Below are 27,874 nucleotides of genomic sequence, written 5' to 3'. Positions count from 1 at the left end.
TTAATTCTCCATTTTGTCGTGTCTTCCCGGAGCGCAGCCGGGCCGAGGCCTCGGCCTCGCTGCCGGCCCGGCCGCCGCCGCAGGGGCCGGGCGAGCGGCTCCGTCCCGCGGCCAGGCCGGCAGCCGGATCTGTCCCTCCCGTGGGCACCGCGAGGCATCCGGCCCCTGGCGCGCCTCCATCCGCCCGCCCGCGCGCGGGAGGCTTCCCCTCTTTGCTGCAAAATCCCCCTCTGCCAAAGCAGCATCGTAAACTCCCCGAAAGTCATCGTGATCAAGTGACTGTTTTTGCGGCATCTCCCTCTGTTTCTTTGCGCTCCCACTGGCGGATGGGTGCCCCCTGCCCCCTCTGGAGCTCGGAAACGCTGTGGGAAGATGCTTGGATTTCAGGTTTTCCTCCCTGGAGAGGAAGAAAGGGCGGCAGCAGCAGTGGGCCCAAGGCTTGCGAGTAACGCAGAAAGCCCCTCCTCTCCCCCAAAATGGAGTTTGAGCCTCTCCTGCTAATGGAGGTGCCTCCTTCTCCCCTCCATCTCCAAAGGAAACCTGGGACAGAAGAGCCAGGAGGCTCCAGATGCTGTGAAAAGCTGGACCTTGCTAGTAGCTTGCTAGTAGCTTGCTAGTAGCTTGCTAGTAGCTTGCTAGTAGCTTGCTAGTAGCTTGCTAGTAGCTTGCTAGTAGCTTGCTAGTAGCTTGCTAGTAGCTTGCTAGTAGCGTTGCTTCTGGTTGTGTAGCCCCCTTAGGCCTGTGTGAGTGGTTTGTGTTCGCACTTATCCTCTATTTTGTGTCCAGGCCAGGGAATGGGGAGGATGAGCCGCTCACTGGGCACCCTGGGAATAGGTGGTCTGGTTATTTGTTGGTGTTGTGCATAACGTAAGGATAAAGGTTGTGGCAGAGGGAAACTGAAAGCAAGGCCTTATGCATGCGGGGGCTGTGAGGGATTTGTTATGGGGTCCTCGCAACACTGAGCAAGACCTGGCTCTGCCAGGCCGGCCCCGTGCTCTGGAATGTAACCAGAGAGCTTCACTTCTTCTCCAGCCAACTCTGGTTGGCTCTACTGCCACTCGCAGTGGCATAAAACTGTTGATTAACGTGGCTCTCAGGAAGTTGGAGTAATTATAACTTCATTATGACAGAGATCACATCCTACAAGAGCAGGAAAAAGACACCTTGGGGATTGGAATTCAGTAGTGAAAAATCTCAAGGGGAGGAGGGAAGATGAGCATCTTCCATGTCGAATTCTTGACTGGAAATGAGTTTCTTTGGTCAAAATCAGTTTGCACCAATACACCAGGGGGTGTAGTGGATGTGTCTACAGGAGCTGTGTGTTTGTTTTCCTGTGGCTATAGCTCCTCAATATAGCACTTAAATGGGCCTGTGTCAGAGCTGCAAGCGTGCTGTACCTCAAACTGTCAGAGGGCTTATTTCCTCGGGAAGCTTCAAGAATTGGAAAGACTGCAGAAAACAGAACCATGCAGGTGTTGCTTAAATGGCTGTTGAGATTTTTCTGCTTTTGCATATATAAAGTGTTTCAAATATATATATATAGATATATAAAATATATAAAATTTGCAGGTGAATTGACACTGCATTAGCATTTGGTGCTTCGAGCACTTGTACAAAGTAGCCCCTTTGCAGACAAAATGTGATGGCTTAGTGCTGGGTGTCGCTTCCCACAGGTGGACTCAGGGTTAGCTTCTGACTTGGAGACTGAGGCCATCAAGCCTTTTAAGAAGCAGGTTAGTAAATAACGGAGCAGGGCTGTGTCACACAAGCAGTGTTTCCTCTGAGAAGCAGTTGCAATGATGAGTTTAACATTTATAGGTCAGTTTTCACTTGTAAATTACTTTAGGCTCAAAAGTAGTTACAATTAAAGCTAATTGAATTTAGCTCATCCTTACTGTGCTCAAACAGAAGGTTAGTGCAGTTCCTCATCACTTAACTTTGTTAATCCAGAGAGGAGGTCTGATGTCTAACTATATTTGTCTAGAAAACCAGACATGCCTGAGAGGTGTCACAGATTTTGCTTAGGCATTTGTTTGATGACCTTCTGAAAAAAATAAGCTATTTAAAAGCAATGCATGAGACTTTAAAGTTTCTTGCACACAATAAAATAATACAAAGGGAAGAAATCTTCGTTACAAATATGGCCCATACATTTAAGGGTATCTTGGAGATGAAGTTTTCAGTAAGACTGCAAATGCTGCAGAAAAACTTCACTTGGCGCGCAGTTGAAAAAGTTAAGTCTATTTGCTTTTGTTACTTTATAGTTGCTTTAAATTTCAGAGGATTTTGTGGGGTCTCAAGCTTAAGCCTTTTAATGCATTTACATATTCACAATGCAGCATCCGCCCCTTAATTGCTGCCAAAGGTTAAACTGGAGATCTTGTGTAGAGGGAAGGATGGCAGCAGTTTAGGTATCAGTAGCAGGAAATACAGGGTACGTTGTGGGCCTTGATGTGTGCTCAGCCTGTGCGACCTTGAGAGAAATAATTTACAATGTTGGTGTCTTAGTTTAAAGCTTAACTTGTGGACAGGATGAGGTACAGCAGCTATTTCTCATGCTCTTTGTACAGAGTAGAGCAAAATATTGCCAGTTTACCCGATTCCTTTTTGTAATCAAAATATGAAAGTAATGTTTTTAGAGAGAAAAACAAGAATTGCCAAATGTTACTGGAGCTGTAGAAATTCTGGTGAAGAGGCTTTGACTAAAGAGGTGTGGGAGACCAGAATTTGGAACAAAACCTCAGGCTTCCACATTCTGAGCTAGGCCTAGAAGTGGTTCCTGGCTTTTTCCATCAACTTGCAGTGAGGTTGGTTCTGTCCAGCACTTTGTCTAAATGTTGGCTAATGGCATTTGAGAGGTTGGTAATAAGCAACACAAAAATGCCCTTGGTGAATGTAGTGTTTCAAGGGTATGTCACTGAAATGTATGGTGAACATGTCTTGTTGTGTCTGTCATTATGCACCTATTTCAGGGCTACTTGGCTACTTAGGCCTGTTGGAAGAGGTTTTCAGTGTGTTGCGGTTACGCCTGTGTCTTTGTACGGCAACTTTAAAACCTTTTGAACTCTGAAATGGACTGAGTTGCTGCTTCTCAAGTTACTTCAGGTTTCAGGGCTATTTTTTCACTGAGCTTGAATTGTCTTACTAAGCAATTATTAATTCTGTGATGGTCTAGTTTGGGAAGCAGTGAATCTGGAATTTGGATGGTTAATTATGAGTTAATGGGTCAGGTTAATTGCTCTGGGTGCTGTGTGTATAAGGTTGTGCCACCAGAAGCACATCCACCACTGTTGACTTGGCATCTTCTTGACATGGCCTCCTGATTCTTCTATCAGCTTCTTTAGTATTGTGGCCTTAGCTAAGTAGAATTTAGCAAAAAAAAAAAAAAAAATTGCAAGAGTTATTTTGTACCCAGTGTTGTCAGCTTTCCATGGTATATTATATACCTGCAAAAACTTCTTAAATACTGCATTCATTTGAAAGGGACTTAGTGGCACCACAGCCGTGTTTAGAAACATCTTCTGAGCCTTATCGCCCGCTGTAACATCTCACGTAGCAGCCACCTTGTGCATTGGCTGGATGAATGCTGGCTCTTTCAATGCTGCCCCGTTAATTGAAAATTTGAGACCTTAAAATAAGGTGTGCAATTCAGTAATGGTTTTGTTTTCGTGGAAATGAACCTGAATTGGAGCTAATAGAAAAGGCTGTTAAATATTTTCTACAAGTTTCAGAAGCTTCCGAGGAAGTAAATGGATTTACTAGTCTATATTAATCAGATGTTTCATCAAAAACACCCTTTTGATCATTTTCAGTATTTTTTTTGGTGTTTTTTGAATAAGGCTGCTAAAATGGTTTCCAAATTAAACTAGTTAAAAGCATTAATGCTGCGGAGTCTTCTTTGCAGGTAGCAGCAAGGAACTGCCACCACTGTCATGTTTGATGGATTATAGCTGGTCATCTCAGCCACCTGATGCTCTCCTTTCCTGTAGCTCGGGGTGTGACATGCACAAGTTCATCTTGCTAAATTACTAAAAGACAATTTGCTGCCTCACGTTGTTTTGTTAAAACACTGTGTTTTACTACTTTGACACTCATTAACAAGATGAATAATTCTACCACAATGAACTGCTTAGAAAAATAATCTGGCAGTTTGCAGGATCTCTTCACATATAAAAACTCTAATTTCAGCTGTTAATGTTGATCGAGTTTTCATGTTCTAAGTGGTGGAAAGGAGCAGCTATGATGAGCTGTGCTGTTTAGTTTATTGAAAATATCTTTAATATCTTTCATTTGGATTTAAACTTCTGGATTAATTTTCGAATAAGGAAAGATTGGCCTAAATCGAAATTGGTAGGCTTTCTGCAAGCAAGGGTTGGCAGCCAAACAAAGGCTGCATTGTGTGTTAATTACCCTATTTTTAGAACATGATCAGGGAGCCCAGATCGGTAGCAGAGAAAAACATGCAGAAATAATTCAGCCCTGATTTTAAATTGGAATTTTGTAGTCAGTTTCCTTGTGGAGACTCTTCCCCCTGTCTTCCCCACCCCTTAAAGAATAAACAGGCACTACCTAGAAAAAATACAAAATGCTACAATAATAGTTGAGCATTTGACTGAGTCTTCATTTCCTGATGCAAAAATTCAGTAAGGAGAAAGCTCTAAAAGGTTTCCATGTGAATGAAAGCAAACCCTGCAGTTAGTAGGAGCTAATTAAATTAGCTGTGTGTGAGTAGTCTGCTTTATTTTGAAGAATTTGAGTTTTCTTATCACATAATTGGAGACTCCAAGCAACTTGCAGAGAGCCTGGGAGCTGGAGCGAGCTGCTGTGCTCCTGACATGGCCTTGCTGCTGTGCTCGGAGGCCTCAGTGATGTAGATACCTTGACAAGTGGCTCCAGTTGGTTCCTTTTCCCCAGGAGTTGATAGGAACAAGTGAAAATGGCATCCTAGAGGGGAGAAAGAGAAGATGGTTTCAGTTAATTGTATTACTTGGTTCAGCATCATCTGATTTAGTGTTTGGTTCCTTGCATTAGCTAATGCTCTGCTTTCAAAGGGGAAACGTACCAAATCCCAGGTTTTGCTGTTATCACATGGCAATCTTAGATGTTGTGGCAATTTCCCAGTAGCCTCAAACATGTTTAACCCCATCTGTTTCTGGAAGGTGCTTGTCTGCAGTGTCCTCCTCTTAATGCTGCTCTTACTCATGTAACTGGATAAAGGATCTTTTTCAGCCTTACAGACATTCAGGCACTTGCCTGATACAAAGAAGGGTTTACACAGAGCCAAGGAAGAGCCAGGACCAGCTTTTCCAGCAGCACCTGCCAGGTGCATTGGTTTTAGCTCGCTGGAAAACTGTAAGGTGAATGTGGAAACTCCTTTCCCCCTGACTGAGAGCACTTCTCTCCATCTTTTCCCCAGGTGCCATGAGGGCTCCCATCCCAGCTGGCCTGGGCAGCCGCCTGCAGTGTGGTTACAGGTTGAGCTGTTGTGCAGCTGGGGCTGCTGCTTGGCCCATGGCCCTGGGCCTGGAGGTGGCAGCAGCTGTGACCAGTCCAACCCTGTGCCCTTCGCCAGCCACGGAGCTTTGACAGGCTGTGGCACTCAGAAACTCGGCCTGCTCTCAAGCAAAAACAGGTTTCAATGTTATGAGTCTGCTTTCCGAAACATAGCCTTATGTTCTTATTTATGTTCTCTGCCCGATTCAGAAAAACCTGACTTGGCTTTTCTGCTAAACATTCCCACCTACAAGTGCCAGTTAGTATTTCTGTTCCATGACTGTCTTTTGGACAGAGCCATGGAGTAGAATCATAGAATCCTTAAGGTTGGAAGAGACCTCCAGAGGTCATCTAGTCCATCTAGTCCCCCCTGCACACACAGGGTCCCCTAGAGCGTGTGGCACAGGGCCGTGTCCAGACAGGTTTTGGAGATCTCCAGAGAAGGAGACTCCACAGCCTCCCTGGGCAGCCTGTTTCAGGGCTCTGTCACCATCACTGTCAAGAATTTTTTTCTTAAGTTCACGTGGAACTTTTGGTGCTTCAATTTGTGGCCATTTCCTCTAGTCCTATTGGTGGCCACCACTGGAAAGAGGCTGGCCCATCCTCGCTCTCCCCCTTAGGTACTTAAACACTGATCAGATCCCCACCTCAGCCTTCTCCAGGATGAACAGGCCCAGCTCTCTCGGCCTTGATCAGCTAGTGCTTATACAATAAATTCTCAAAACAATCATTTTGTTTGAACATCCCGTAAGGGTCCAGTGGCACCTTTTCCTGGTATCTGTGTTGGAGATTCTTTCCTTGCATTGCCAGCTCCTTAGGTCATTTTAGGTTATTTATCCCTAGGCTTGTGAGTCAGGCCTTTATGTTAGGCCAGTACTTTCTTGTACATTTATCTTCTCTTGTATTGCCCTTGTCTTTGGGTCATCTTGATTATATACTCTAGGACTGAGAACTTAACTTAACTTTGTCAATTTTTGCCTCTCCTACATTAGCAGTGGGAAATCTTAAACAGAATTCTTCTGTCGCACTAATAATAGGAAGTTCTCTGGGAAACCTGAATAACTGATAATGTCATTCACCAAATAGTTGATGCAGTTTTGTAGTGGCCTAGTCAAATATCTAAAATTATTTTTTCACTTTCATCTTGTCTATAAATATATATTTGAGTGATTTAATCTGTGATTGTTTTATGTTTGAATTTCATGTTAATGATGCACAGTAATTCTCTTGGATCTCAATGTCCCACTTCCCATGCTACAGATGGCTGCTGTTATGTAAATTTGTATACAAAGGTAAAAAGGCAGTTCTTTGTTTAATGCCCTTTGGAAATGCCTTTTTTCTTTTTTCTTTTTTTTTTTTTTTGTGCTTCCCCTCCATTACTGAATTGTAGGGTCCTTTCTATGTAACAGCTTTTCTATCCAGTGTTTGTTACGATGACTTTCACTGTAAGTTGTGAATAATTGGGTGGTCTTGCTAGATCTTATGCCTGAAGGCTTTGCAAAGATGCACAGTGCATGGGAACTGTTTGCCTGGTTTGGACGTTCCTGTGCATGAAAAACACCAAGCTGAGCTCTTAGGGAAGGACCCTTTGACTGTAGATGCTTAAACTAATAATTTGCCGAAGCCACTGAAGAGGTTTGTAACTTCTTATTTTACTGGCAGCATGAAATATTTCTACAAGCTCTAGGCTGGCTCCCTGGCACGTTAGGCCTGAGCATCAGTCCCAGTCTCCGCAGCACATGGGTTCACCCTGGGCCTCTCAGCCTGCAGGTGTTGAACTGGTCTGGTGGGCAGGAGTGTGTGCGGCCCTTCTGGGTTCTGTGTGTGTTGAGTAGCCTGCAGATTTCTGTTTATTTTCTTGTACCTAGCTCTTTCCTGGCTGGGTTCATCTCCCTGCCATCTAACCTTGCCCGTGAGGCTACTGCCTCCGGTTGTGGCCGCTTTGCCCCGCGCATGGCTGGTTTGCTTAAGCTCGTCCCTGCTGAGCTCGCGGCTTCCTGCTGGGCCAGGCCTGCGTGGCGGGGGTGCTGCTCTTGATGCACTTGGACTTGCTGCCTCCTGAGGGAATTTGTTTGGGCAGAAGCTTTGGGTCCTCTAAGATGTGAGTGTGCAAGGCCTGCCTTGCTGGCAGATACTGCTTGGGTCCAGCATCGCCCTCCAAAGCCCTTCTGTGTCTCATGGGCTCCTTGGGAGACCTCTTCAACGTGCCACTGAACTGCCTGAGTGAGCAGGTCCTCTGGAGAGGGGAAATGATGCTTCCTGCAACAGTCAGAACAGGCGCTGTGCATGATGCGGAGTCCACAGAGATGCTCAACAGCTGAGCACACTTGGCCAGCTGCCAAAATGGGGGCTTGTCCATGTGTTCCTGTAACAGGCTGCTGTTTTGCTGGAGAAACAGTGTCTCAGGAATGTCTTGTGCTGTCAGCTGACTCCCGATTGCCCCGGCCGTGACCTGTCCTCCCAACCCCAGCGAGTATCAGGGTAGCCCAACACGGGTGTGCTCGCCGAGGCCGGCGAGAGGCGACCTCCCTGGGGAGAAAAGGCTTCTCCACCTTGCTGGGACTCTCCTGTAGGCTCAGGGGGCCCGCCGTGGATCACAGCGAGCGGCGGAAGGGGAAGGTCCAAGTCGTTTGACTGTGAGAAGGATGAAATTTTTAAGACTAAAGACTCGGGTGAAATTCGTTAGTGAAAAAATAGTCTAGAATCGTGAAGAATATTTCCTGAAAAGGAAAAATTTACTCTTGGATAATTTGAGGATAAACATGTGATGATGTCCTTTTCTGCATGTAAAGGGCAAAAATAAGGGGAAGTTAAAGCAGAGATTAGAGAGGTGAAGTTTCATCAAAACAGCATGGCAGATAACAAAGTTTGCTCCTGGTTTAGTAAGACGTATTTTGAATTTTCCAAATAGTTCTGTAACCTGCTGTACTTCTGCAGGCTGCACGCAATCTGGCCAAGCTTGTGGTCAGCAGGTGCCCTCACGTTCCTGTTTTGGAAGGACCTACACGTTGCCCTGCAGTGGTGGAGAGGCTTCTGATCCAGCTGAAGCCCCCTGTGTGGACGAAGGCACAGATGTGAGCTTTGAGAAGGCCTTGCTGCAGTTTTCTTTGGTGCTCTTTTGCTTCCTTTTTGTAGCATGAACGGACTGCTGATGTGTTGTCTTTAAAGCCCTGCAGAGATAAGATGCGCATGTCTTTTCCTCTGCTCTTCTGAAATAAGTGGCCAAGTATATTTCACTGTAATTGAAGTCCCTGGACAGTGCTGCATGTGTATAACTTAGTGTTCAGTGGCTCTAGCTGTTCAAATATCAGGGCAATAGCTTAGAAATTCGTAAAATATTAATTTTCCTCCTGGCTTTTGAGTGGTGGAGAGATGCCCCGTGTTAGCAGCCCTGCGCCTCGTGCTCCAGGACACGAGGCTGCGACTCTGGTTTGGACTGAGATGCTACTTGGAACCTAGGAGTAAAAGGTTTGCTTGAATCCTGCACTCACTGCTGATGGACTGAGGTCTCCCGGGAATTGCTTCCAGCAGAGATAGCAGCAAATGTCTCCCCTTGCTGAGGTGCCATTCACAATCCTGGAGGCTCCTGCAAAACAAGGAAGGAAGCAGGGCTGAGTTGTTCCGCTTTGCGGGGAGCAACGTGGTGGTAGCTGGGAGGAGTGCTGTGCCCTGAGGCTTGGGGGATGATCACAATGTTTAAAGCCTGTATTTTAGTATTACTAATTGTAATATGTTTTGTATATAAAGCTCATGCACAAGACCAGGGCCTTGTTGAAGGCCTTGTGTAAAGGCAGGGAGGGTCCCTACCTCTCAAGGTATCTCAATATTTCAAGATATTTTCTCAATACGTGTCTACCTGCATTCATAGTGAAACTTGAGGTACTTTAACTTGGTGACAACAAGACACACATGGTGCAGCCATGTATCCATGCTGGTGGGTTGTGTCCTGCTGGCGTGAGGCCTCATAGCCTTAGCACACAAGAGCTGTTGTCTGGAGCCATTATGTGGCAGACTGCAATATCCTGCGAGCCTCGGAAGAAGCTCTTCCAACTGTGAGTTGTGAGAAGCTGGAGAGAGAAGTTGATGTGTGAAAAAGATTGATGCAAAGAGAACAGAGGGGAAAAATAGGATGAGACTCATGAGAATGCATTGAAGGGAGGCATTTGAGGTTGACAGCTGTTTCTTAGAGTCTGTTTTGATTTTGTAAAGCCTTTGAGGAACCTTATTCAAAGACTTGCAGTAAACTAGACTAGCTAAGAAACAAGACAGAGGCCTTGCATGGATGGTTTAATGAGTGTAAGCAGCCCTGTCGATGTGGGGAGCTAGCGAGTGGGCTTCCACCCAGTGCTGTACTCGGGTGCATGGCTTCAACATGGTTAAAAATGATCTTGGAAATGGGGATGAACAGTGAGAGGATGAAAGCTGATAGTGATACTTCTCCATTCCAGATAACAGAGACAAGGGCCAACTGTAGACTAAAACAGACTATGGGTGAAAATCAATTTTTCTTTGCCTCTCTGCCCAAGGCAGAAAATACTAACTTAGCTATGGTCTCTGAGCTGAATGCTGCAGCTCAAACAGGATCTTAGTGGTTTGATGCCTGAGTGATAACATCGTCTTGCTGTTGAATAGTAGACCTTAAAGTTAGAATTACTTGGAAGGGAAGCAGAGCAATGTGCTTATTGCATGCACTTAAACTATTGCCTAAATTCATGACTTGTCTGCGTTTTTGTGTTGTCCTCATTTCACTCCTGTCTCCAACATGTCAAAGAGTAAATAAAACTCAACTGTAGAGGGAACAGCAGCAAGGGATTGTGTGGATCCTGTGTAAAGAGAGGCTGGGAAAGACCCTTTCACCTGGAGAGGGTGGAGATGACCCTCTGAAGAGGGGTGTCTTTGTTCTCTCCCAGTGTAGTGGATGAAGAAATCAAAATTACTGCATAGCGGGGTCAGAGCAAAGTTTCACTTTCCAAAGCTGTGAAGCTTTGGAGCTCTATGTATTGTGTGGTGCTGAGGAAAGATGAGACTAACTCGTGAGATTTGTTGGGATGGTGAGGCATTAGATACCTGTATTTCCTGCGCTAGTAAATGTTTGTGAGTTGTTGAAAGCTGAGAGTTTCTGGGGGAATCTTCAACAATGCTCTTTTCCTTAGGCATCTGCTGGAGGTCTTTTTGTGGGATCAATGTTTGTGCTGTTAAATAATCTGCAGCCTGACTTTGTTACAACAAATCTCATATACTTGTTGAGGGGAAATGTTTCCTTGAACTCTAAGTGAGTTTGTTTCAGGAAGCTTGTATCTTAAGAGGTATCAACTGGTGTTTCGTAGAGCGCACTGGCTCCATGTGACCACTTGGGTCATGTTGTCACTGGTCATACTGCTCCTTAATGAGCTGCCCCTTGTTTTGTGGGCTGGGGGGAAGCTGTATTTGGGAAGGGAAAAGTAAGAGAGAGACCTCTTTTTCCCTGTCAGGGGCAAAAAACATAGTTAGTGACTATGATAACCTGGCATATTTGCACGGAAATGCACATGAAAGGTGGGGGAGTGATGCTTCTTACCTGCTCTTAAGCCCTGCAGTGACCAGTATTCTAGAAAGGGTCTTCCATAAAGTGCAAGTTAAGAGTAAATGAGTAAGGAGAAAAAAGTTATCTTTTGCACAGGTAAGAATCTCTTGCAGGTGAAAAGTAATGTTGGTTGTGACATATAAGTGTGGAGGCCTCCATGTGAACGTGCAGTCAAGTGTCTGCTCGGTGTCTGTGGGTGTTTGGTCTGTGTTATCAGTCGAATGTGAATGGAAATGGTTGCCTCCTTGTGAGACAGGCAAGCATCTGAAATGCAGGAAACCTGAATCTTGAAACAGTGCTGCAACTTCCTGATTTCCTACTGAATTTTTAGATGACCTGTGGTTTGAGTTAGTGCTGTTGTTTTATCAAATAGCAAGTACGGTATTAACTATCTGAAGCAGACTGACAAATAGGCATTTCTTTAGCTTTTCTAGATGCCAGGAAGTTGAATCTTTTTGACTATACATTAATTTCATTAGCATTTGAAAGCTGTTGACTTAAATGAAGACAGTGAATTCTTCCTTCCCATGTAGTTATCGGGAAACGTTCATGACCCTAGGCAAATATATTTTGAATGCATCTGCCTGAAGCGCTTAGAATCTCACATATCTCTGTAGCCGTGGGTAGTATCCTGATCTTACTGGGTTTAGGTTCTTGTGCTGACACATCCTTAACAAATTAAGCACTTTTTTTTACACTTTTTTGGTTGGGGGGGGGGGGCGGATCTTAGAATTGACATTTAAATTTTATGCTTATAGTATCTGACATGATACTATGGCGTGATGTGGGATGATACTTCCAGGGGCATTTAAATGCTGGTCACTGAGGACATGGAAATCAGCAGTGTTAAATAGCTTGCCACAGAGGTGTCAAATTTGTTGTGAAATGTGGTATTTCTCTGTGTTTAAAGGAACTACTTAGGTTGTTTTTTGTAGGGCTGGTGCATTCATGCATCCACAGGGAAGTTGTGTTTAGTATTAAGAGGAGCCCAGTTAGCTGCAAGTATCCTGTAATTGCAGTTTCCTATGGAAGTGAGCAAGCAATTACCAGAAAGGTTGTAGAACTCTTCTTACTGTGTTTTTTTTGTTTTGTTTTATGCATTATTTTTAATTAGAGACTACTGTTGTTTTTAAATCCTGTAATATTACTGTAGTCCTGTGCTATAAAATGCAACCCATTATTTTGCTGGTACTTCAGCTTGCATAAGCTGACCTGTTCTAAGCCAGAATCAAATTCTTCTGTATTTCTACATACTTTTTTAATGTGAGAATTTAAAAATATTGTATGGCAAATCTGTTGCTTGTTGTATTACACTGTATATTCTGTCATATTTTCTCCAAGGTTATGTAGTTCACTTTCTTTTTGCCATTAATGGCACTTGGCTGTAGATGTTGGAAATCTAATGCTGCTGTTCTTGGTGTTCTCTTTTTTCCCCCCCCCTTCTAGGAATTGAAATCCAAGAGAATGGCAGACATTGACAAGTAAGTAAAATCTCTTAGAGAGAGAGGGGCTCAAACTATCATGCTCTGTCCTGTTTCTTACCTCCAATGACTGTTCTCTGGATGCTTGAGAGAGGATCCTGCTACAAGGCAGTGGTCTTGGCACTGTGGCCCAGTGTGAGGCACGTATCACTTGCACGTGGGAGAAGAGCTTGAATTGCTCATGCCAGATGGGCTTGAGATCATCAGCGTAAATAAATCTGAAACTGGGACAAGGACTAGTTAACTGTTTGGTACTAGGTAGATACTAGGTATTTGTGTGGGAGAGGGGGCAGGTAATCATACCTGTTACTACAGTTTTGCTGTATCTAGTTTTTCCCTACTTGAGATGCTCATGCTGTGTAACGTTTAAAGCGTTGCTTAGGTGAACCTGTCTTCAGTTTAAGCCTGCCCATTTTATCGGGAGCAATAAGGGGACAAAAGTCTTTTGTAGGTAATGGAGTTTTGATAATCCCAGAAAGTTATTTAGCCTTTCAGGCTGTTCTGAGCCTGTCGAAAGTGTAACAATCCGTAGAGACATTTTGCTTTGAGTGTTAAGACTTCTAGTTGGTCTTTCCTCAAAACTGCTGCATCTGTTTGCATGGTCTCTTAACTTGATTTTTAATATGAGCTGTTGAACCTATTTTAGGAAATCTCTTTATAAAATTAACTTCTCAATCATGTTCCTGAATATTCCTAATAGCAAAGAACAGGCTGAACTTGATCAACAGGATATGGAAGATGTTGAAGAAGTAGAAGAAGAAGAAGCTGGTGAAGATGCCAACAGCAAAGGTAACCATGAAAATAAGGCTTTTTTTCAAGCTGCTGCTTATTTGCCTTCAAATTAATGTTAAGTGAACTTTACTGCTTAAGCTGTATGGAAGGGATAAACATAAATACTGATGTGCTACTAAGCACTACTGAGGCCCATACTGATATGTTTCAATCCTGAAACAAGGAAGGTTCTCTTATCAGTTAGGTGATGCTTAAATTATTTGCAGCCATTCATTTTAATCAAGGTCGATGACTTACTTGGGCAGTGCTCGCTGCCTGGAAGGATGTACAGTTGAAAGGAAAGATTTCTTGTAAATAGATGTTTTCAAAAAATAACAGCAGCCAAAAGCTTTTAAAATGTGTTGTCTTGTATAGGAAAATATTTTGCATGTGATATAGGTGTATGTGTGTATGTATGTATGTGTCTGTGCATATGCACACCCAAAAAAAGTAAGGCACTCGTTTAATCCAGGTCTGAAACAGTTTTGCTTCTTTGCATTTGTGTAAAACAGAAGGAAAACCACAGATTTATTCCAGGTCTTTCTGAAGAATTTCTGCTACCTTGAATTTTTGTTGTGACCCGAGGCAAAACTGATGCATTTAGGAACATCATAATAAGCCTATTTTTTTAACAAAGAAAATCGGCTTTCTAAATGCTTACTGTTTAATTCAAATATTGCCTCTTTCCCCTGAATCCTCAGGATAGAGTAGGTTTAATCCATGCTTACAAAATGGAGAGAGATTTTAATATGCTCCTGTCTGACCTGTATTTCGCCTTATGTCTAGTATAGTAGCAGCCTTTGTCTTTTACTAAAATAACTTCCCTTGGATAGTCCATTTTGCATTTGCAGATTTTTTTTTCCCTTTTTAAGCTCGACAGTTGACTGTGCAGATGATGCAGAATCCTCAGATCCTTGCAGCTCTTCAGGAAAGACTTGATGGCCTGGTAGGAACATCTACAGGATATATAGAAAGGTACGGTATCCTCTGATTTGCTGTGACTACAGTAGCATAAATAGTGCTTTTGCTTTCCTAAAAAATAATCTCCAGTACTTCTCCATTGCTAATAAAGATAAACTATTTTTGCTTCCAGAAAAACTTAGTGTAGTCACTCTGTAGTGAATTTTGGAAAAGAGACCAAACTTTTTCTCCCCTCTACTATTACAAGTGTCTTCTATGGCTTTGCTTTAATTGTATAGACAAAGCTTAGGCATGGACAAATACTTAAGAGACCTAATGTTTCTAATACCATCCTGTGGTTATGGTGTAACTAGAAAAGTTAATAAAATAAGGATTGCCTTGTTGGTGTTTCACATAGACTGCTTTTGTATCAAGACTTGAAATAAGCTCACGTTTACTATTTTGCTCTGCCTGCACTAATAACAGCATTTCTGCCGCTTAGGTAATTTGTTGCTTGTAAGCTTCCCATCAAAGCCACAAGAGTTGTGGAGCACATGACTATCTTCCTGTAATAATAATATGCTTCTATTGTCTTGATCTGGGGCTGCTACTGAGTAATAGTCTCATCTACTACTGCGGCAGTTAGTAGTGATACAACTTTTCCCTGTTACTTTAGGTAGGAGTATGGAAAGGTAGAATTATGGAAGAAGGTTGGTTTAACTAATGGCTTCCCTAATAAAATTGGTACAAGAAAGGTCATGGAGCCAAAGGGATTCCTTGTTTCCTCTTTTTCTATTGTGCAGATACACATCTATATCAATTATAGTTACCTTCTTTGAGGTGAAGGAGGAATGTCCCAAGTTCTGTCAAATAACTTTGAAGTTACTTCATATTTTTCTAACCTTTACTAATCTTTCAGGTCCTAGATCTAAGAAGTGAATAAAACACGTTATTGATTTAGATGGCGTTCTTCTCTTCAGCTGTTCCCTCTAAAATGATACACTATCTTTCATCTTTGCAAGCACAGTAGCAAACCCTCTATTATAAAAACATAGGAACTTGGTCACTGTGTCAAATAATTACTGAACTTGCAGTGGAAAAAGGTGGAAAAATGTGTGCAACTTGCTGAGTCTGTACTCTGTTGTGTGCTGGTTTAACCATGCTTTATAGGTAACTCTTCAGTGCCTTCCCAAGTGTTGTTTTCAGCTTATTTATCTAGAGTCTAGATACAGAGATGGCAAAGAAGGCAGCAGGAGTCTGAAGTCATTAAGACTGTTATGTGGGTTGTTAAGGAATTGGATGCATAAGCTGGTCGGAAGCTAAGCAGGTTCTAAGAAAATGACTGCACGTGCTTAAAATCTGCTAATTTGGCAGCTATCTGTTAACTTGGCTCTTCAGCAGCAGCTGAAATTCCCTCGACTGCTTGGTTGAGGTTGTGCTCTGTGATAGTATCAGTCCTAACAGCCATTATTGGCTGTGTTCAGAGCACCAAGCTATACCTGCCACTTGCACTGGTGCATTCCTGTGCAGGCTTCCAGGTCTGTTTTTCCCTTTTACATGCATGTATTTAGTGGATCTCTTCCATGAAGCTGTTTTTCCTTTTAAAGAGTAGCGCTTATAAAAGTAGGAGATGTATAGATCCTGAAACCTGAACTTTCTGGTGTGTAGACCCTTAAGAAATGTAGCTGTCTTGTATGTTTTCTGTCATATTCTATAATAAAAGAGATTGACCTGTTACTCTGGTAAAGTAGAACTGGACACAGGGCATGTATGGTGTTACCATCTTAATTTCAGGATTGTTTTTATATGCAGTTGCTAGAACTCTTAGCCTAAATATATCCACATAGTATCAATTAGCTGATCATTGTATTACTTGCATTGTCTTTTTTTCCTCCCTGTAACGCTTTTTCCTGACCTGACTGAATATGATACTCAAGTTGCTATTTGTTCTGGACTTGTTCTTGAAGCTGGAATTAGCACAAAGGGGCAGTGTGATTAGGTGCTGGGAGAATGGGAGAGCGATGCAAACGTTTGCAACCTTTCTGAATGTTCATGACTAAACTTCAGCTTGGTAGCCAGAGACAGGATACTCATGCTGAGCATAAACCTCCTAGGGAGAATCATTCTATAGTTTGAAGTAAGCAAAGATATTGGAAAATGTGCATATCCTACTAAATACAGATAAAATAGCATTGGCAATGAGTAGTAACTTCCAGTGTTACCACATTCTTGTTGGTTACTTCCACTAACCCGAAGTTGCCCCGAGCAATACTAAGTATTCATTTAGTACTGTGTTCTAATTACATAGCCCAGCTGCTTAAATGAAGCAAATATGGGACTCTGACAGAAAATCTTCTGCAGCTAAGAACTGTCTCAGCTCTTGGGAAATGGAGGCTGTCTGCAGTCCACTCCATAAATCTCACTGAAAGCTTTGATGTAGGTGTTTTGGTCCTGACACTAAGTTTACATTAGTAAAGTTTGCTGCAAGTGAAGCTTAGTTACAGCTGACAAGTATTTATAATGGAAATTGCTTTAATAGTTTCCCAGTACATATATAATGTACCATATAATAGAATGCTTCAGTTAGCAAAGCAGTTCTTCCTCGCTTTGGGAAGGATAAATAATATGTTAAAGGATGATCATATTAGCTTCTTTCATGACTTTTTTTGAAGACTTACTGGTTTCGTTAATGGAGTAAACTTGATTGTCTTGAACTTTTTTCCATAAAACCAAGCCAACTAATGAGTAATTCTTTCTTACTTATACTCACCCATATGGATTTGCTGTGCTGTTCAGTGCTAATGTGCAAGTTATTTTTAATGTGAAGCTTTATTGCATAAGTTGGTGCAGGTATATAGAAAGCTATGTATCCAACTGCCTAAAACATCAGCTTAAAAGCCTGTGCTAGCAGTTTGTATTAGTGTGGTTTAGTGGATGGTTCAAGTTGTCCAGCTTTCTAAAGCTTAAAATAGAGCGTAAAATCTGTTTGGAAGCGAGTTTATTGGGGGTGACGGTTAAGGCAGGAAGGGACAGTGTGGATTCAAGTGCAGTGTTTGTAACAGTTCTGTCCCTGAATTTTTCAGCTTGCCTAAAGTTGTTAAAAGACGTGTGAATGCGCTCAAGAACCTTCAGGTTCAGTGTGCACAGATAGAAGCTAAGTTCTACGAGGAAGTTCATGAGCTGGAAAGAAAGTATGCTGCCCTCTATCAGCCCTTATTTGACAAGGTATTTTAATGCTAATCTGATTTGTGCTTGAAAGCTTTAGCTTAGAAGTAATTGTAAAACACAAGGGAATATGAATTGAAAGCCTTACGCATGTTCTCAATTGCTTTGGTTTCAAACATGCCCATTCAGCTGAATTGACATCAATTCACCATCCATGTAAATATCAAATAAGATTAAGGGGGAGTGTTCAGCCTGTTCCATGGTTACTGTAGTCAGTTCAGTATACTGGACTTCATCCTGTCAGTTAAACGTATCTGAAGAGGTAGTAAGCTTTTAGAAATTTTGATGCTTATTTTAGACTGTTGGAAAAAAATGTAACTGCCGAGTCTTCAAGCTTGCAGTAGAAATTTTTACTAAGGGCATAATGCAATAATTGTGTGAGTATAGGATTGGGAAATATTGGGAATTATTCCTAGACAATGACTAGGAAATGGTGGGAAAAAAAAATCTGGTTTAATCTTTCAGCGAAGTGAAATCATCAATGCAATTTATGAACCTACAGAGGAAGAATGTGAATGGAAAGCAGATGCTGAAGAAGAGATTTCAGTGAGTATTATAATTAGATCACAGCATTTCAGTCCTTAAAATGTATGAAGTTGAATATATATATATAAATATATGTAATATATTTATTATATGTATTTTTATATATATAAAGAGGCTTCATAATTTTTCACAGATCCCTTAAAGCATGCACATGAAACTTAGGCTATACTAGTATCAACAAAACTGCGTTAACTAAACCTTGTGGGCACTCTCTTAAAAATCTAGAAGAAAACTAACATTTTTATTCTATCAAGGAGGAAATGAAAGAGAAGGCCAAGCTTGAAGAAGAAAAAAAAGATGAAGAAAAAGAAGACCCTAAAGGAATTCCTGAATTTTGGCTGACAGTGTTCAAGAACGTTGACTTGCTCAGTGATATGGTTCAGGTGGGTGGTGACCTGGGCTTGTGTGATGTTGCTTTAGTACTTAATCCAAGTCATGTTTTCCAAGAAAAGAGTAGAAACAGTGCATTGTGTGACATCTCTGCTAGAGTGAAAATGAAATGAGCACTGGGATGTCAACTGTACTCAGCTGAGAGCACACTGGAATTCTTTCTTACTATGAAATGTGTTGGACTTGTCTTTTTACCTTTCATTTATTTTCCATCTGTGTATGTAAGCATCTGTGTGTATAGTGTACAGATATATCTAAAAATTGCTTTATGTTTGCATAAGGTATCACTATAGTTAAAATTCTTTACTGTTCCTATTATTGCCATCTACTGGTCATATTCATGAATGTTTCAGCACTGTACCATGGTTTTGTCAAGTGTAAATTCTGTGGCTTCTATCTCTGTAAGAGCATGATTTGGTGTACAATTAATTCAATTTTCATAAATATTTAACTCTTTTTATCTACAGGAACATGATGAACCTATCCTGAAACACTTAAAAGATATAAAGGTCAAATTCTCAGAAGCTGGACAGCCTATGGTTAGTTTAAGCTGTTAGATAAACTTGCTGCTATATGATTCTGGTTTATTTGGATATAGGTGGGTAGTGGGTGGGATAAGCAGGTGTGTCTTGTCAGTCTTGAGAAATACATAGTTTCTTGTCTTCCAAAAATTAATATGGGACTAACACTTGTCTCAGTCTCCCGTGAATGAATTTGTTAAAATTAACCTTCAAATTCTGAGTGAGGAGTTTGGCATTAATGTCTGCTGGCTTCATTTCACCTTTGAATTTTGATACATTTTTCAATTTTCAGACACTTTGAAAATTAGTATAATGGGGTTGTTTCTTTGCCAGAAATTTAGTAGCTTACTAAGTTTTAGTATTTTAGTTTACAAGTCATATCTGTATTGCAGCACCAGGAAAGCTGGACAACTTTGGGTCATTATTGCAGGCAGTGTTTGCAAGTAATGAACTTATCAACGTAATAAGCATTTTAAGATTTTAAGGTGCAAATCTGATACACAGCTTATTATAGAAATTTTATATGTGCACCTTATTTGTATTAATTTGGCTCTTTTAATTACTTGACTCTTTAAGTATGTGTTGCTAAGTTGCTGAAGTTTTTCTTTGCAATTGTCTTTAAGAGTTTCACATTAGAATTTCACTTTGAAGCAAATGACTACTTCACAAACGAAATACTGACAAAGACGTATAGAATGAGGTCAGAGCCAGATGATTCTGATCCCTTCTCCTTCGATGGACCAGAAATCATGGGTTGTACAGGGTAAGTATTAGTTAAAAACAAAGCAAAAACCCACCAACTTAATTGTAATGTAATTTATTCTTTCAGCACTTTCTGGGCATTAGTGTTATCAAAGCACTGGCTCTTTCTATACCTGCTTGTGAAGGTGCTGAAAGATATTTTCTGTTCCAATGTGCTGGTGTCCACAGACTATGTAATTGTTTTCTGTGTATGTCTTTCCCCCTGTGAAGAGAAATAGGGGAGGAAACACTTCCACATAACCAGCATGAGGGCACATCAGGGCTTTACATGTCCTGATCAGTTATGTTCCTTTTAATGTGTGTTTTTTAAACTGTCTGGGTGCTGTTACATGGATAACTTCTGTGAAATCAACCAGAATGATGCCAATATCTATTTTTAGTGATAATAACTCATTTGGAGCCTATCGCTACGTGATGAAAGCTGTTTTTTTTCTCATCTGTTACTATGCACTTACTGATTTTCTTCTGAGAGCTTTTTTCCTACCCAAAATAATATACCTCGTTTATTTGAGTGTTTAGGAGCATGACTGAGAGACTTCTGCAAATACAGGCAGTCTTATTGGTAGGATTTGTTTATTTGCCCCTGGAGTTCTTTGAATGTCAGGCATTCAGTCTGGGGCATGATATATTTTTTTTTTTTCCTTGCAATATAGGGACAGAAATTACACACTTGTTTGATGCCTTATTTGAAAGGGCTATTGCTGTACAGTGGTGGTTTTATCAGGTGTAATGTGTTATTAGCATGACTAAATACAACAATATTTTATAAAGCAAACCTAAAGCAGTGAGTCTGTCATTATCTTTCAAACTTACTGCAGTTCTAGAATGAAATCCAACGTGTAGATAGCACGAAAAAGGATGTGACACCTTTGATATGAACCTAAGTAGAACCTGCTAGCAGATGAAAACTACTGTTTTGGAGGGAGAGTGGAAAAGAGAGAACTTCATGGAAAAATCTCATTCCCAAAATTAACTAACTGCTTTCATTGGTGAAGTACAAACTAATGACAACACATTAGCAGTGATGAGAGTATATTGTAATATTTTATGTTCATTGTCTCCCTTAGAGTTGATTGTCTCAGTAAGTTGTAGTAGATGGAATTGCATTAACCCATACCTGTCTGCCTCTTTCTCCTTCTCCAGTTGCCAAATAGACTGGAAAAAAGGAAAGAATGTTACTTTAAAAACGATTAAGAAGAAGCAGAAACACAAGGGTCGTGGCACAGTTAGAACAGTGACAAAAACAGTTTCTAATGACTCTTTCTTCAACTTCTTTAGTCCTCCTGAAGGTAAGCAGAATATACATCAGTTTATGTGAATGGACTTTGTGTATTTATATATTTACTGACTTTTTTGTCTTGTTGTTTTTACAGTTCCTGAAAGTGGAGATTTGGTAAGTTGACTTAAAGCAATATATTTCCATATTTAACTGGTAAAATTTATGTGGCAAGTGTTATGAAATTGAGAATTTTTTTCTTTATTAGAAGGAATACTTGTTGAGTTGAACAGTGGATTTGAGTCTAGTAAACTTAACAGTTTCCTTTTTGAAAGATACCTTGTAAATGGCTAACTTTTTAAACAAATTAAGTGATCTTTATTATTATGCTTCACTTACTTGGTGACATATTTGGTGTTTTAAAGTCCTTGCCTCCGTTTATTAAATGGTCTTTAATTGCTACGTGTATGAGTATTTTGTGCTGTTAAATATTTTCTCTGGTACTAAAGCTTTTGGAGACAGTTGTAGAACAGGCATAGAAGTCCGCAAGAAGCCACTGTGGTCTTCAATGTGCTCAGTTTTGCTGAGAGAAAAGCCTGTAGCAAGGAACTGCAACTTTATTTTTTTATTATTCTTTTTGTAAGGGGGAAAAGGTGCAGAAAACATTATTTGGCACTGTTACATGCTATTCCTCTTGTGTGAGGAGACTGACTAGGGCCTCCAGAGCCACGCTGTTGAAACTCCCATTGTCATGAATTCTAGTAGTCAAGAAAGGCACCCAAAGTTGTATGTTCATAATATTGAAAATTTTTAAGCCTTTTGACCTCAAGTTCACCTCTCAGGTGGGAGCCTGTGGAACACTTACTGTATAAACGAAAGAGGTGTAAACCTGAGATTAAAACAGAGCAGATGAGAAAGTGCTTCTCAGTGGACTGAAGGAATCATGGAGGAGATGCACTGCAGATGGCAAAAATGTTAGACAACATAAACTAAAAAGATTCATATATTAAATTGTTAAGAACTAAACACTTAAATGAGCTGAAGACCTGTGGGAGGTAGGGAAGGTATTGAACTATCTTCCTACTTAGAAGTTGGAGAGCAGTGGAAGAGTACAGATTAAAACTCTGTATAATTAGGCTTATCAGAGAAATGAACCCTGAACACTGCAGCATGAGTAAACAGTGCAAGTGCAAAGTTTCATCCAACAACTTTAATTCTGTAAAACAAACACTGAATAATAAATTAAAAAAAAAGTCAGGGTGCATTTGTGTGTATCTGGCAATGTTGAAGTGTTGACTTCTTCGTGTCAAAAGTAGTTATTGGCTTATTGTTTAGCAAGTAATGTTGTTTCATGCAGGATGATGACTCCGAGGCGATCCTTGCTGCAGACTTTGAAATAGGTCACTTCTTACGTGAACGTATAGTGCCCCGATCAGTATTGTACTTCACAGGAGAAGCTATCGAAGACGATGATGATGATGTAAGTAATGGTCTTCCACAGTGCAAAATGCTTGTAAGTAATGCTGCTTAAATTTTGTGCACCTTCTAAGGATACTAACATGACAAGATTCAGAAGGGAACATGGCACCACTAGTAGTTATGTCTGAGTTTCCTAGAGGGTTAAGTAAGAAGCAATTCACAGTTAATACCTGTTGGAAGTAGTGAACTTCAGAGCTTTGTAGAAGATGTGGTAGAAGGTGAACACTTAGCTAAATGTTTTAGAGTATGTCCAAGTAGAAGCTTGTGTGTAAGACATGAACGAGAACCGGTAACAGTTGTATTGATTTGGTTAAATTAAATCCTGCCTTGAGCTGAAGTGTAGGATATAGAATGGTAAAGTTTAATTCCCAGCTTTGGGAGATAGGAAAGGATTGCAAGCAACTCAGACTGCCTTACACTTTGAGATCTCCTGCTGGACAGAAGTGTTGTCACCTAATAAGCTCTTTCTGTGTTACACATGAGGAACTGTGGATAGACCTTCTCTGCTTAAGAGTTACATGTAAGGGATTGAATGTTTAATGTATGAAACATTTCTATGTCTAACAAATTTATGTACTTTTAAAGCACGGTACAACGTAAGTGGTTGCTGGTCAGCTTCAGTCATCTAAGAGACTGATGTCTAAACTTAGTGCTCTAACACCACCTCTTTTTTCTTTCCTAGTATGATGAAGAAGGAGAGGAGGCAGATGATGAGGTGAGCTGAATAATGGGCTTAAGTAGTTTCCCTTAGGATCTAAACCAAGAATTCCTTCTATTTTTTTTAATCTTTTGGGCACTTTAACATGTACTTTCTAATCAGTAAAACCGTCAGGGTGAAGGGAGAGACACTTATAAATTAAGTTGAAGTTCTAAGTTTTGTAGGGGAAAAACTAATACAATATGCGTAGGTTAGACATGAACATTAATATACTTAAGTAGAATTTTATATTAAAAATGTGTTTGAAAATGGTTCTGTAAGCAGAATGTGTATAAACTGAAGTATTTTCTTTCAGGAGGGGGAAGAAGAAGCAGATGAAGAAAATGATCCAGATTATGACCCAAAAGTAAGCTATAACAAAAAAAAAAAAATAAAGTGTGCATGTTATACTCTTAAAATCTTCATATATCTTAAAATTTCCTTATATTATAGTCATGATTTTTAGTTTAGATATTTAAAACAGTGTCTGTGGGGTGGTTGTTCTTTAGCTGAGACTGTTTCCATCCTGTTTCTGACAGTCTAAGACTAGCAAGGCGACTGTTGAAGTTCTTAGCAAGAAACATTTTATAAATGTAGCTTGTGGCAATAAACACTGGAATTAGTCAGCTTTGATTTTCTGTAAGTTTGTCTGCTCCTTTTTAGTTTGGTACGAGTGTTCTGAAGCACTTGAATAGCATGCAGAGAACTGTTTGAGTAAGCCATAGTCAGCTTGGGAGCTTCTCATCAGCTCTTCTGCTACACTGGGGAAATCTGGCCTGAGTTGATGCTTTTTTTTTAGGGGAGATAATGGCAAGCCTGTTTCTTCAGGTAGTGGAAGTCTAAGTTCAGGCGTGTAGTTATAGTCAACTAATTCATGAGCAACCAAGAGCAATGTCAGGGCATCTATGTATTTAATGGACTTGGAAAATGGCTAGTGGGGCTCAGTTTGCTGGAAAAGTAATTGAGCTGCTAGATTTATAGCTTCTTCCTCAAGGAAGGGAAGTCTCCAGCCTGACCATTTGGAAGCATCCCCTGCTGCCAAGTGAAGGCTGTAGTCATGAAGGTGAAGACAGGATATCTTAGCAGAATTTTTTTAGTTCACCCTTCGACTAGGAGATGTGCTTGCTCAAATGGGGTATTCAAACTGACAAGGATATTTCAACTAACAAATGACTTCAGTCACTTTGTCAGAGAAGTTATGAGCTATAATCGAAGTACTACTGAAAGTTATAGTCCTAGGTAAGATGTAGGATGTAGAAATATTAACATTAAGGTATGCAACCTACTGGTGTCATTTCATCTGGAATAGTGCCCCATTTGGTTCCTATTGTTCAAGAAAGTCTTTTAGAATCAGATTGAAGTGGCTGCTAGGTGGGCTACTTTTTTCTATCACATCAGCAGTTCTGCTTACAGAAGCTGGTAAGTCCTTTCCCAGCTTGGCTTAACCAAACTATCAGTCAGCAGTATAGTGCTCCTGGAACCAGAACTGCCAGAGAACCAGGAAGAGACATTAAAGGTCCTGCAGGGTGTTGCTGGCACAGAATAAAAGGTAGTAAGCTGGTTGCAGGCTGAAAGCTAGGAGTAAGTTTATTAAAGCACTGAAGTCCTAGAATATCTATGCAGAGAAGGTAGTGAGGTAAAACAGGGTGGACATCAAGTTCTTAAATAAAAGATTTCAACTGAACTTCAACCCTGGAAAGCTTTTTCCCTTAAATCTCTACACTGCTGTGAGGTTTTGCTGCTTATCTGTCTCAGTGTAGCAAAGCAGAGATGTTTGGAATTTCTCAAAGATGTGTCCAAAGTGATAACAAGGTCCTAGGATTTGGTATTTGTACAGCTGTACAGTGAGTTCTGGAATAAGGCTGTGACATTGTTACCAACCAGAGGCATTTCTTGTGGCTCAAATTGAGCAGAAGGCCTGGATATTGCTTCAGAGACAGCAGGCCTAGCTTAAGGGAGGATATTCAAAAAACAACTTGTGTACTGGAACTTGAGAAAGTATGTTTATCAGTTTTAATAATTGTTTTAAAACACTGGTACCCACACACTGATGTTTCTTTTTTCCTTAACAGAAGGATCAAAACCCAGCAGAATGCAAGCAGCAGTGAAGCAGTGTGTATGTGGCCTTGAGGATTACCTGCACTGTAATAGCCTAAACACAACTATTAGTTACTTACAGCCTTATGTTTTGTATCTTGGTAGAATTAAGTAACCAATTTGTTAAAAATGAAATCAAACACATAAGAACCAGTTTAAAATGTAGGTTCAATCTGCCTAGCATTTTAACAGTATAATTTTCAGCCAATATGTAGAATGCAGCAAATCCCCTAAAGCATGAATGTTAATTCATTGCTACATAGTTTGGTTCTTGTGAAGTCCTTGTCATGTAGCTATTAGACTGCAGCTGTGAAGATTATCAGAACTGTTAACTGAGACCAATATTTGTTTAGAGAAAATCCTCTCCTGAAGAACCAACCAAAGTATTTTCAGCCCAGTAGTCTGAACGGGTTTAAGTCTGCTTGCACTAGCTGTGCCTTCATTACTTTGTTATAGAAAACGGCAGTGACTTGTACTAACTAGGAGATGATGATGATGATGATGCATTTTGAATTTGACTACTTGAGAAGACTAGTATGATTTGTTTAATTTCCAATGAGACCACATTAAACATTCATAACTGTCAGCTTGTTTATGCTATGGGTTTTGTATTTTATGTGACATAGTGATCTACAAAGGAAACCTAGTCATCATATTAAGGTTTATTGTTTACCACTGGGGTGTGAATAAAACCTAGTATTTTCAGAAGCTAGTCTTGTTTTATTATGATGTGTGTATCTGCATGTGTAAAATATTAAGGCGTCTCTTCCATGCTGCAGTTCACTTTTTACTAAAAACAAAAATCATCCAAGTTGCTGAAAGGTAAATTATATAGCATTTGAAAAGCAAACACCATTTAATTGTCTGGGAAGTTTTGATCTGTGCTTTCCTTTTTGCAGTGTGGTAGCTGTGAGCCTAAGCTACGTGTTTCAGTGATCAGTCAACACTGCCATTGTGAGAAGACAAATTTTCACGAGTGGGTCTAGATCTGGTGAAGGACTTTGGTGTTGCCATGCCTTACTCAAAGGTCATTTGCATGGAATCTGGAGACAAGAGTTGCCTGGGGACACTTAGCTGCATTCTATAGCTTGTTTGCTCACTGTATCAAGAACTTAAAGAAGAGGAACCAAAAAGCAAGGAATTTCTTCCTTCTCCCAAAAGTTGTTTGCTAAGCTACTTGGCATGGTGTGTGGTTCATGTCCTTCGCTCTGGATATTCATTGCCAGCTTAATATAAGATCCATCCCCCAGGCCTTGTGTTTATCCTTGCCTCTAGTCTAGTATCTAGCATCTAGGGAGGGTGCTCTTTTGTGGGACATGGATACAAACGCGCTCAGCTCAGACTGATGTCCTCTGCTCAAGTCTTCCACAGCCAGTCAGTTACTATTGTCTTTTGTGCAGCCTTGGCCTTGGCATAACTCCAGATGTGCTGATATAAATCAGCACCAAGCTGACTTTTTCAGAGATGGAAGGACATCTCCTTGTACCTGATGTACTACGAAGTGTAGCCATAAGGGGCTGCAGTGTTAAATAGAGCAGGGCAAGGAGGAGGAGGCAAGGAAGCTCCCCTTGGTGTGAGGAAGGGTCCAGGGGAAGTTCCTCCAGCTTTTCTTTCACTTGGAGGGCAGATACAGCAGCATGAAACTCATCCTAAACCCCCTTCCTGGATTCTCTGTCCTTCTCAGAGGACAGAATGAGGCCTATCCTGAACTGCTGTCCTGAAACATCATCCTTTCTCAGAGGAAGATCTGCTGTGTCCTGACTAAACTGACTTTTTTTGTGCGTTCCTCAGGCTTGAATGCCCTTGAATGCCACATTGCTTAATTTCAGAATCCCTGTCCAACTTGATCTGTTTCCTATCTAGATAGCCATGGATTTGGGAGAAAGAGTTCTTGTTGTTCATAGCTGTACACCAGTACTGGTGAAGTTGCACTTTTTTTTTTAAGGAAGCCTATAGCTCACAGCATAGAAAAATATGCAAAAAAACAGTTGACATCACTGTCACTTCATAGCTGTGTGTTAAAGTGGACGTGGCTTTGTCCTTGCGATGACATTAATCCTGACAGGATCTGCCCGGCCTCGGAGATGCTGTCCCGCCAGGTATTCATGTATCCCTTGTCTTTTCTCTCAATGTTTCCCAGGACTCATTTTGAACCAAGCACCCAATATTTAAGCTTGAACTTCAAGACCTGCAGAGACCAAGGTCACAGTATGTCATGGGGCTGAGTGTTTGCTAACGTGGGGTTTGGGGTTGGCATGGGTCGCACCTTCGATCATGAGAAGCATCCAAAGTCCTTACTTAGATCTAGCCTATGTTTACTACCAAAAGAGAAAGCACTGCCAAAAGTTGGCCAAGGAATTTCAGAAATCATTGTTGTTGTCATATGAAATCTGGCTTGTGCTTAAATTGCTTTCTCACCTGATGACTCACTACCATTCAATGTAATGCAATATTTGAAGATGAGAGTTTATAGATCTCAAAGCTCATCTGCAGCCTGCAAGATGCAGAGTCATGAACCCATATCTGCCTACAGACTATGGTGTAGGTCTGTCTAGATCAAATTGCAAGTACTAAATCAGCTGTTCTTGTGTCCTCCAGACTGCAGCAAAAGGAAGGGTATAATCATACAAATTGAGATGCCAATTTTAATGGCATTGGCTAAATAAAACCTGTTTTGGTGCTCAGCATAGTTCTGTGATATCTCAAACACCCTTGTTTAGTGATTCTGGAAGG

At 40.9% G+C, this 27,874-nt stretch overlaps 1 protein-coding gene across 3 annotated transcripts in view; it reads left to right on the top strand.

The window, feature by feature from the left end:
• The window catches only part of NAP1L1 (nucleosome assembly protein 1 like 1), a 28,039-nt gene extending 488 nt beyond the window's left edge, over positions 1-27,551 (top strand). The window contains exons 2-15 of one of the 3 annotated variants that reach the window (XM_026038528.1): positions 12,503-12,537; positions 13,238-13,326; positions 14,181-14,283; positions 17,292-17,433; positions 17,899-17,979; positions 18,237-18,362; positions 18,837-18,908; positions 19,514-19,653; positions 20,796-20,941; positions 21,026-21,045; positions 22,226-22,348; positions 23,030-23,062; positions 23,361-23,411; positions 25,117-27,551. In XM_026038528.1, coding sequence (XP_025894313.1) covers positions 12,521-12,537; positions 13,238-13,326; positions 14,181-14,283; positions 17,292-17,433; positions 17,899-17,979; positions 18,237-18,362; positions 18,837-18,908; positions 19,514-19,653; positions 20,796-20,941; positions 21,026-21,045; positions 22,226-22,348; positions 23,030-23,062; positions 23,361-23,411; positions 25,117-25,152 — 1,179 coding nt within the window. In that variant the 5' untranslated portion in view covers positions 12,503-12,520 and the 3' untranslated portion in view covers positions 25,153-27,551. Of the gene's footprint in view, positions 1-12,502; positions 12,538-13,237; positions 13,327-14,180; positions 14,284-17,291; positions 17,434-17,898; positions 17,980-18,233; positions 18,363-18,836; positions 18,909-19,513; positions 19,654-20,795; positions 20,942-21,025; positions 21,046-22,225; positions 22,349-23,029; positions 23,063-23,360; positions 23,412-25,116 lie in introns of all 3 variants that reach the window. The other 2 variants (XM_026038527.1, XM_026038526.1) reach the window with 2 other exon arrangements.
• Positions 27,552-27,874: the final 323 nt, after the last annotated feature.

The sequence above is a fragment of the Nothoprocta perdicaria genome, unplaced genomic scaffold, assembly GCF_003342845.1.
Source record: "Nothoprocta perdicaria isolate Ctin4 unplaced genomic scaffold, notPer1 scaffold_211, whole genome shotgun sequence".
Lineage (NCBI taxonomy): Eukaryota > Metazoa > Chordata > Aves > Tinamiformes > Tinamidae > Nothoprocta > Nothoprocta perdicaria.
This window is presented reverse-complemented; position numbering and strand designations above follow the sequence as displayed.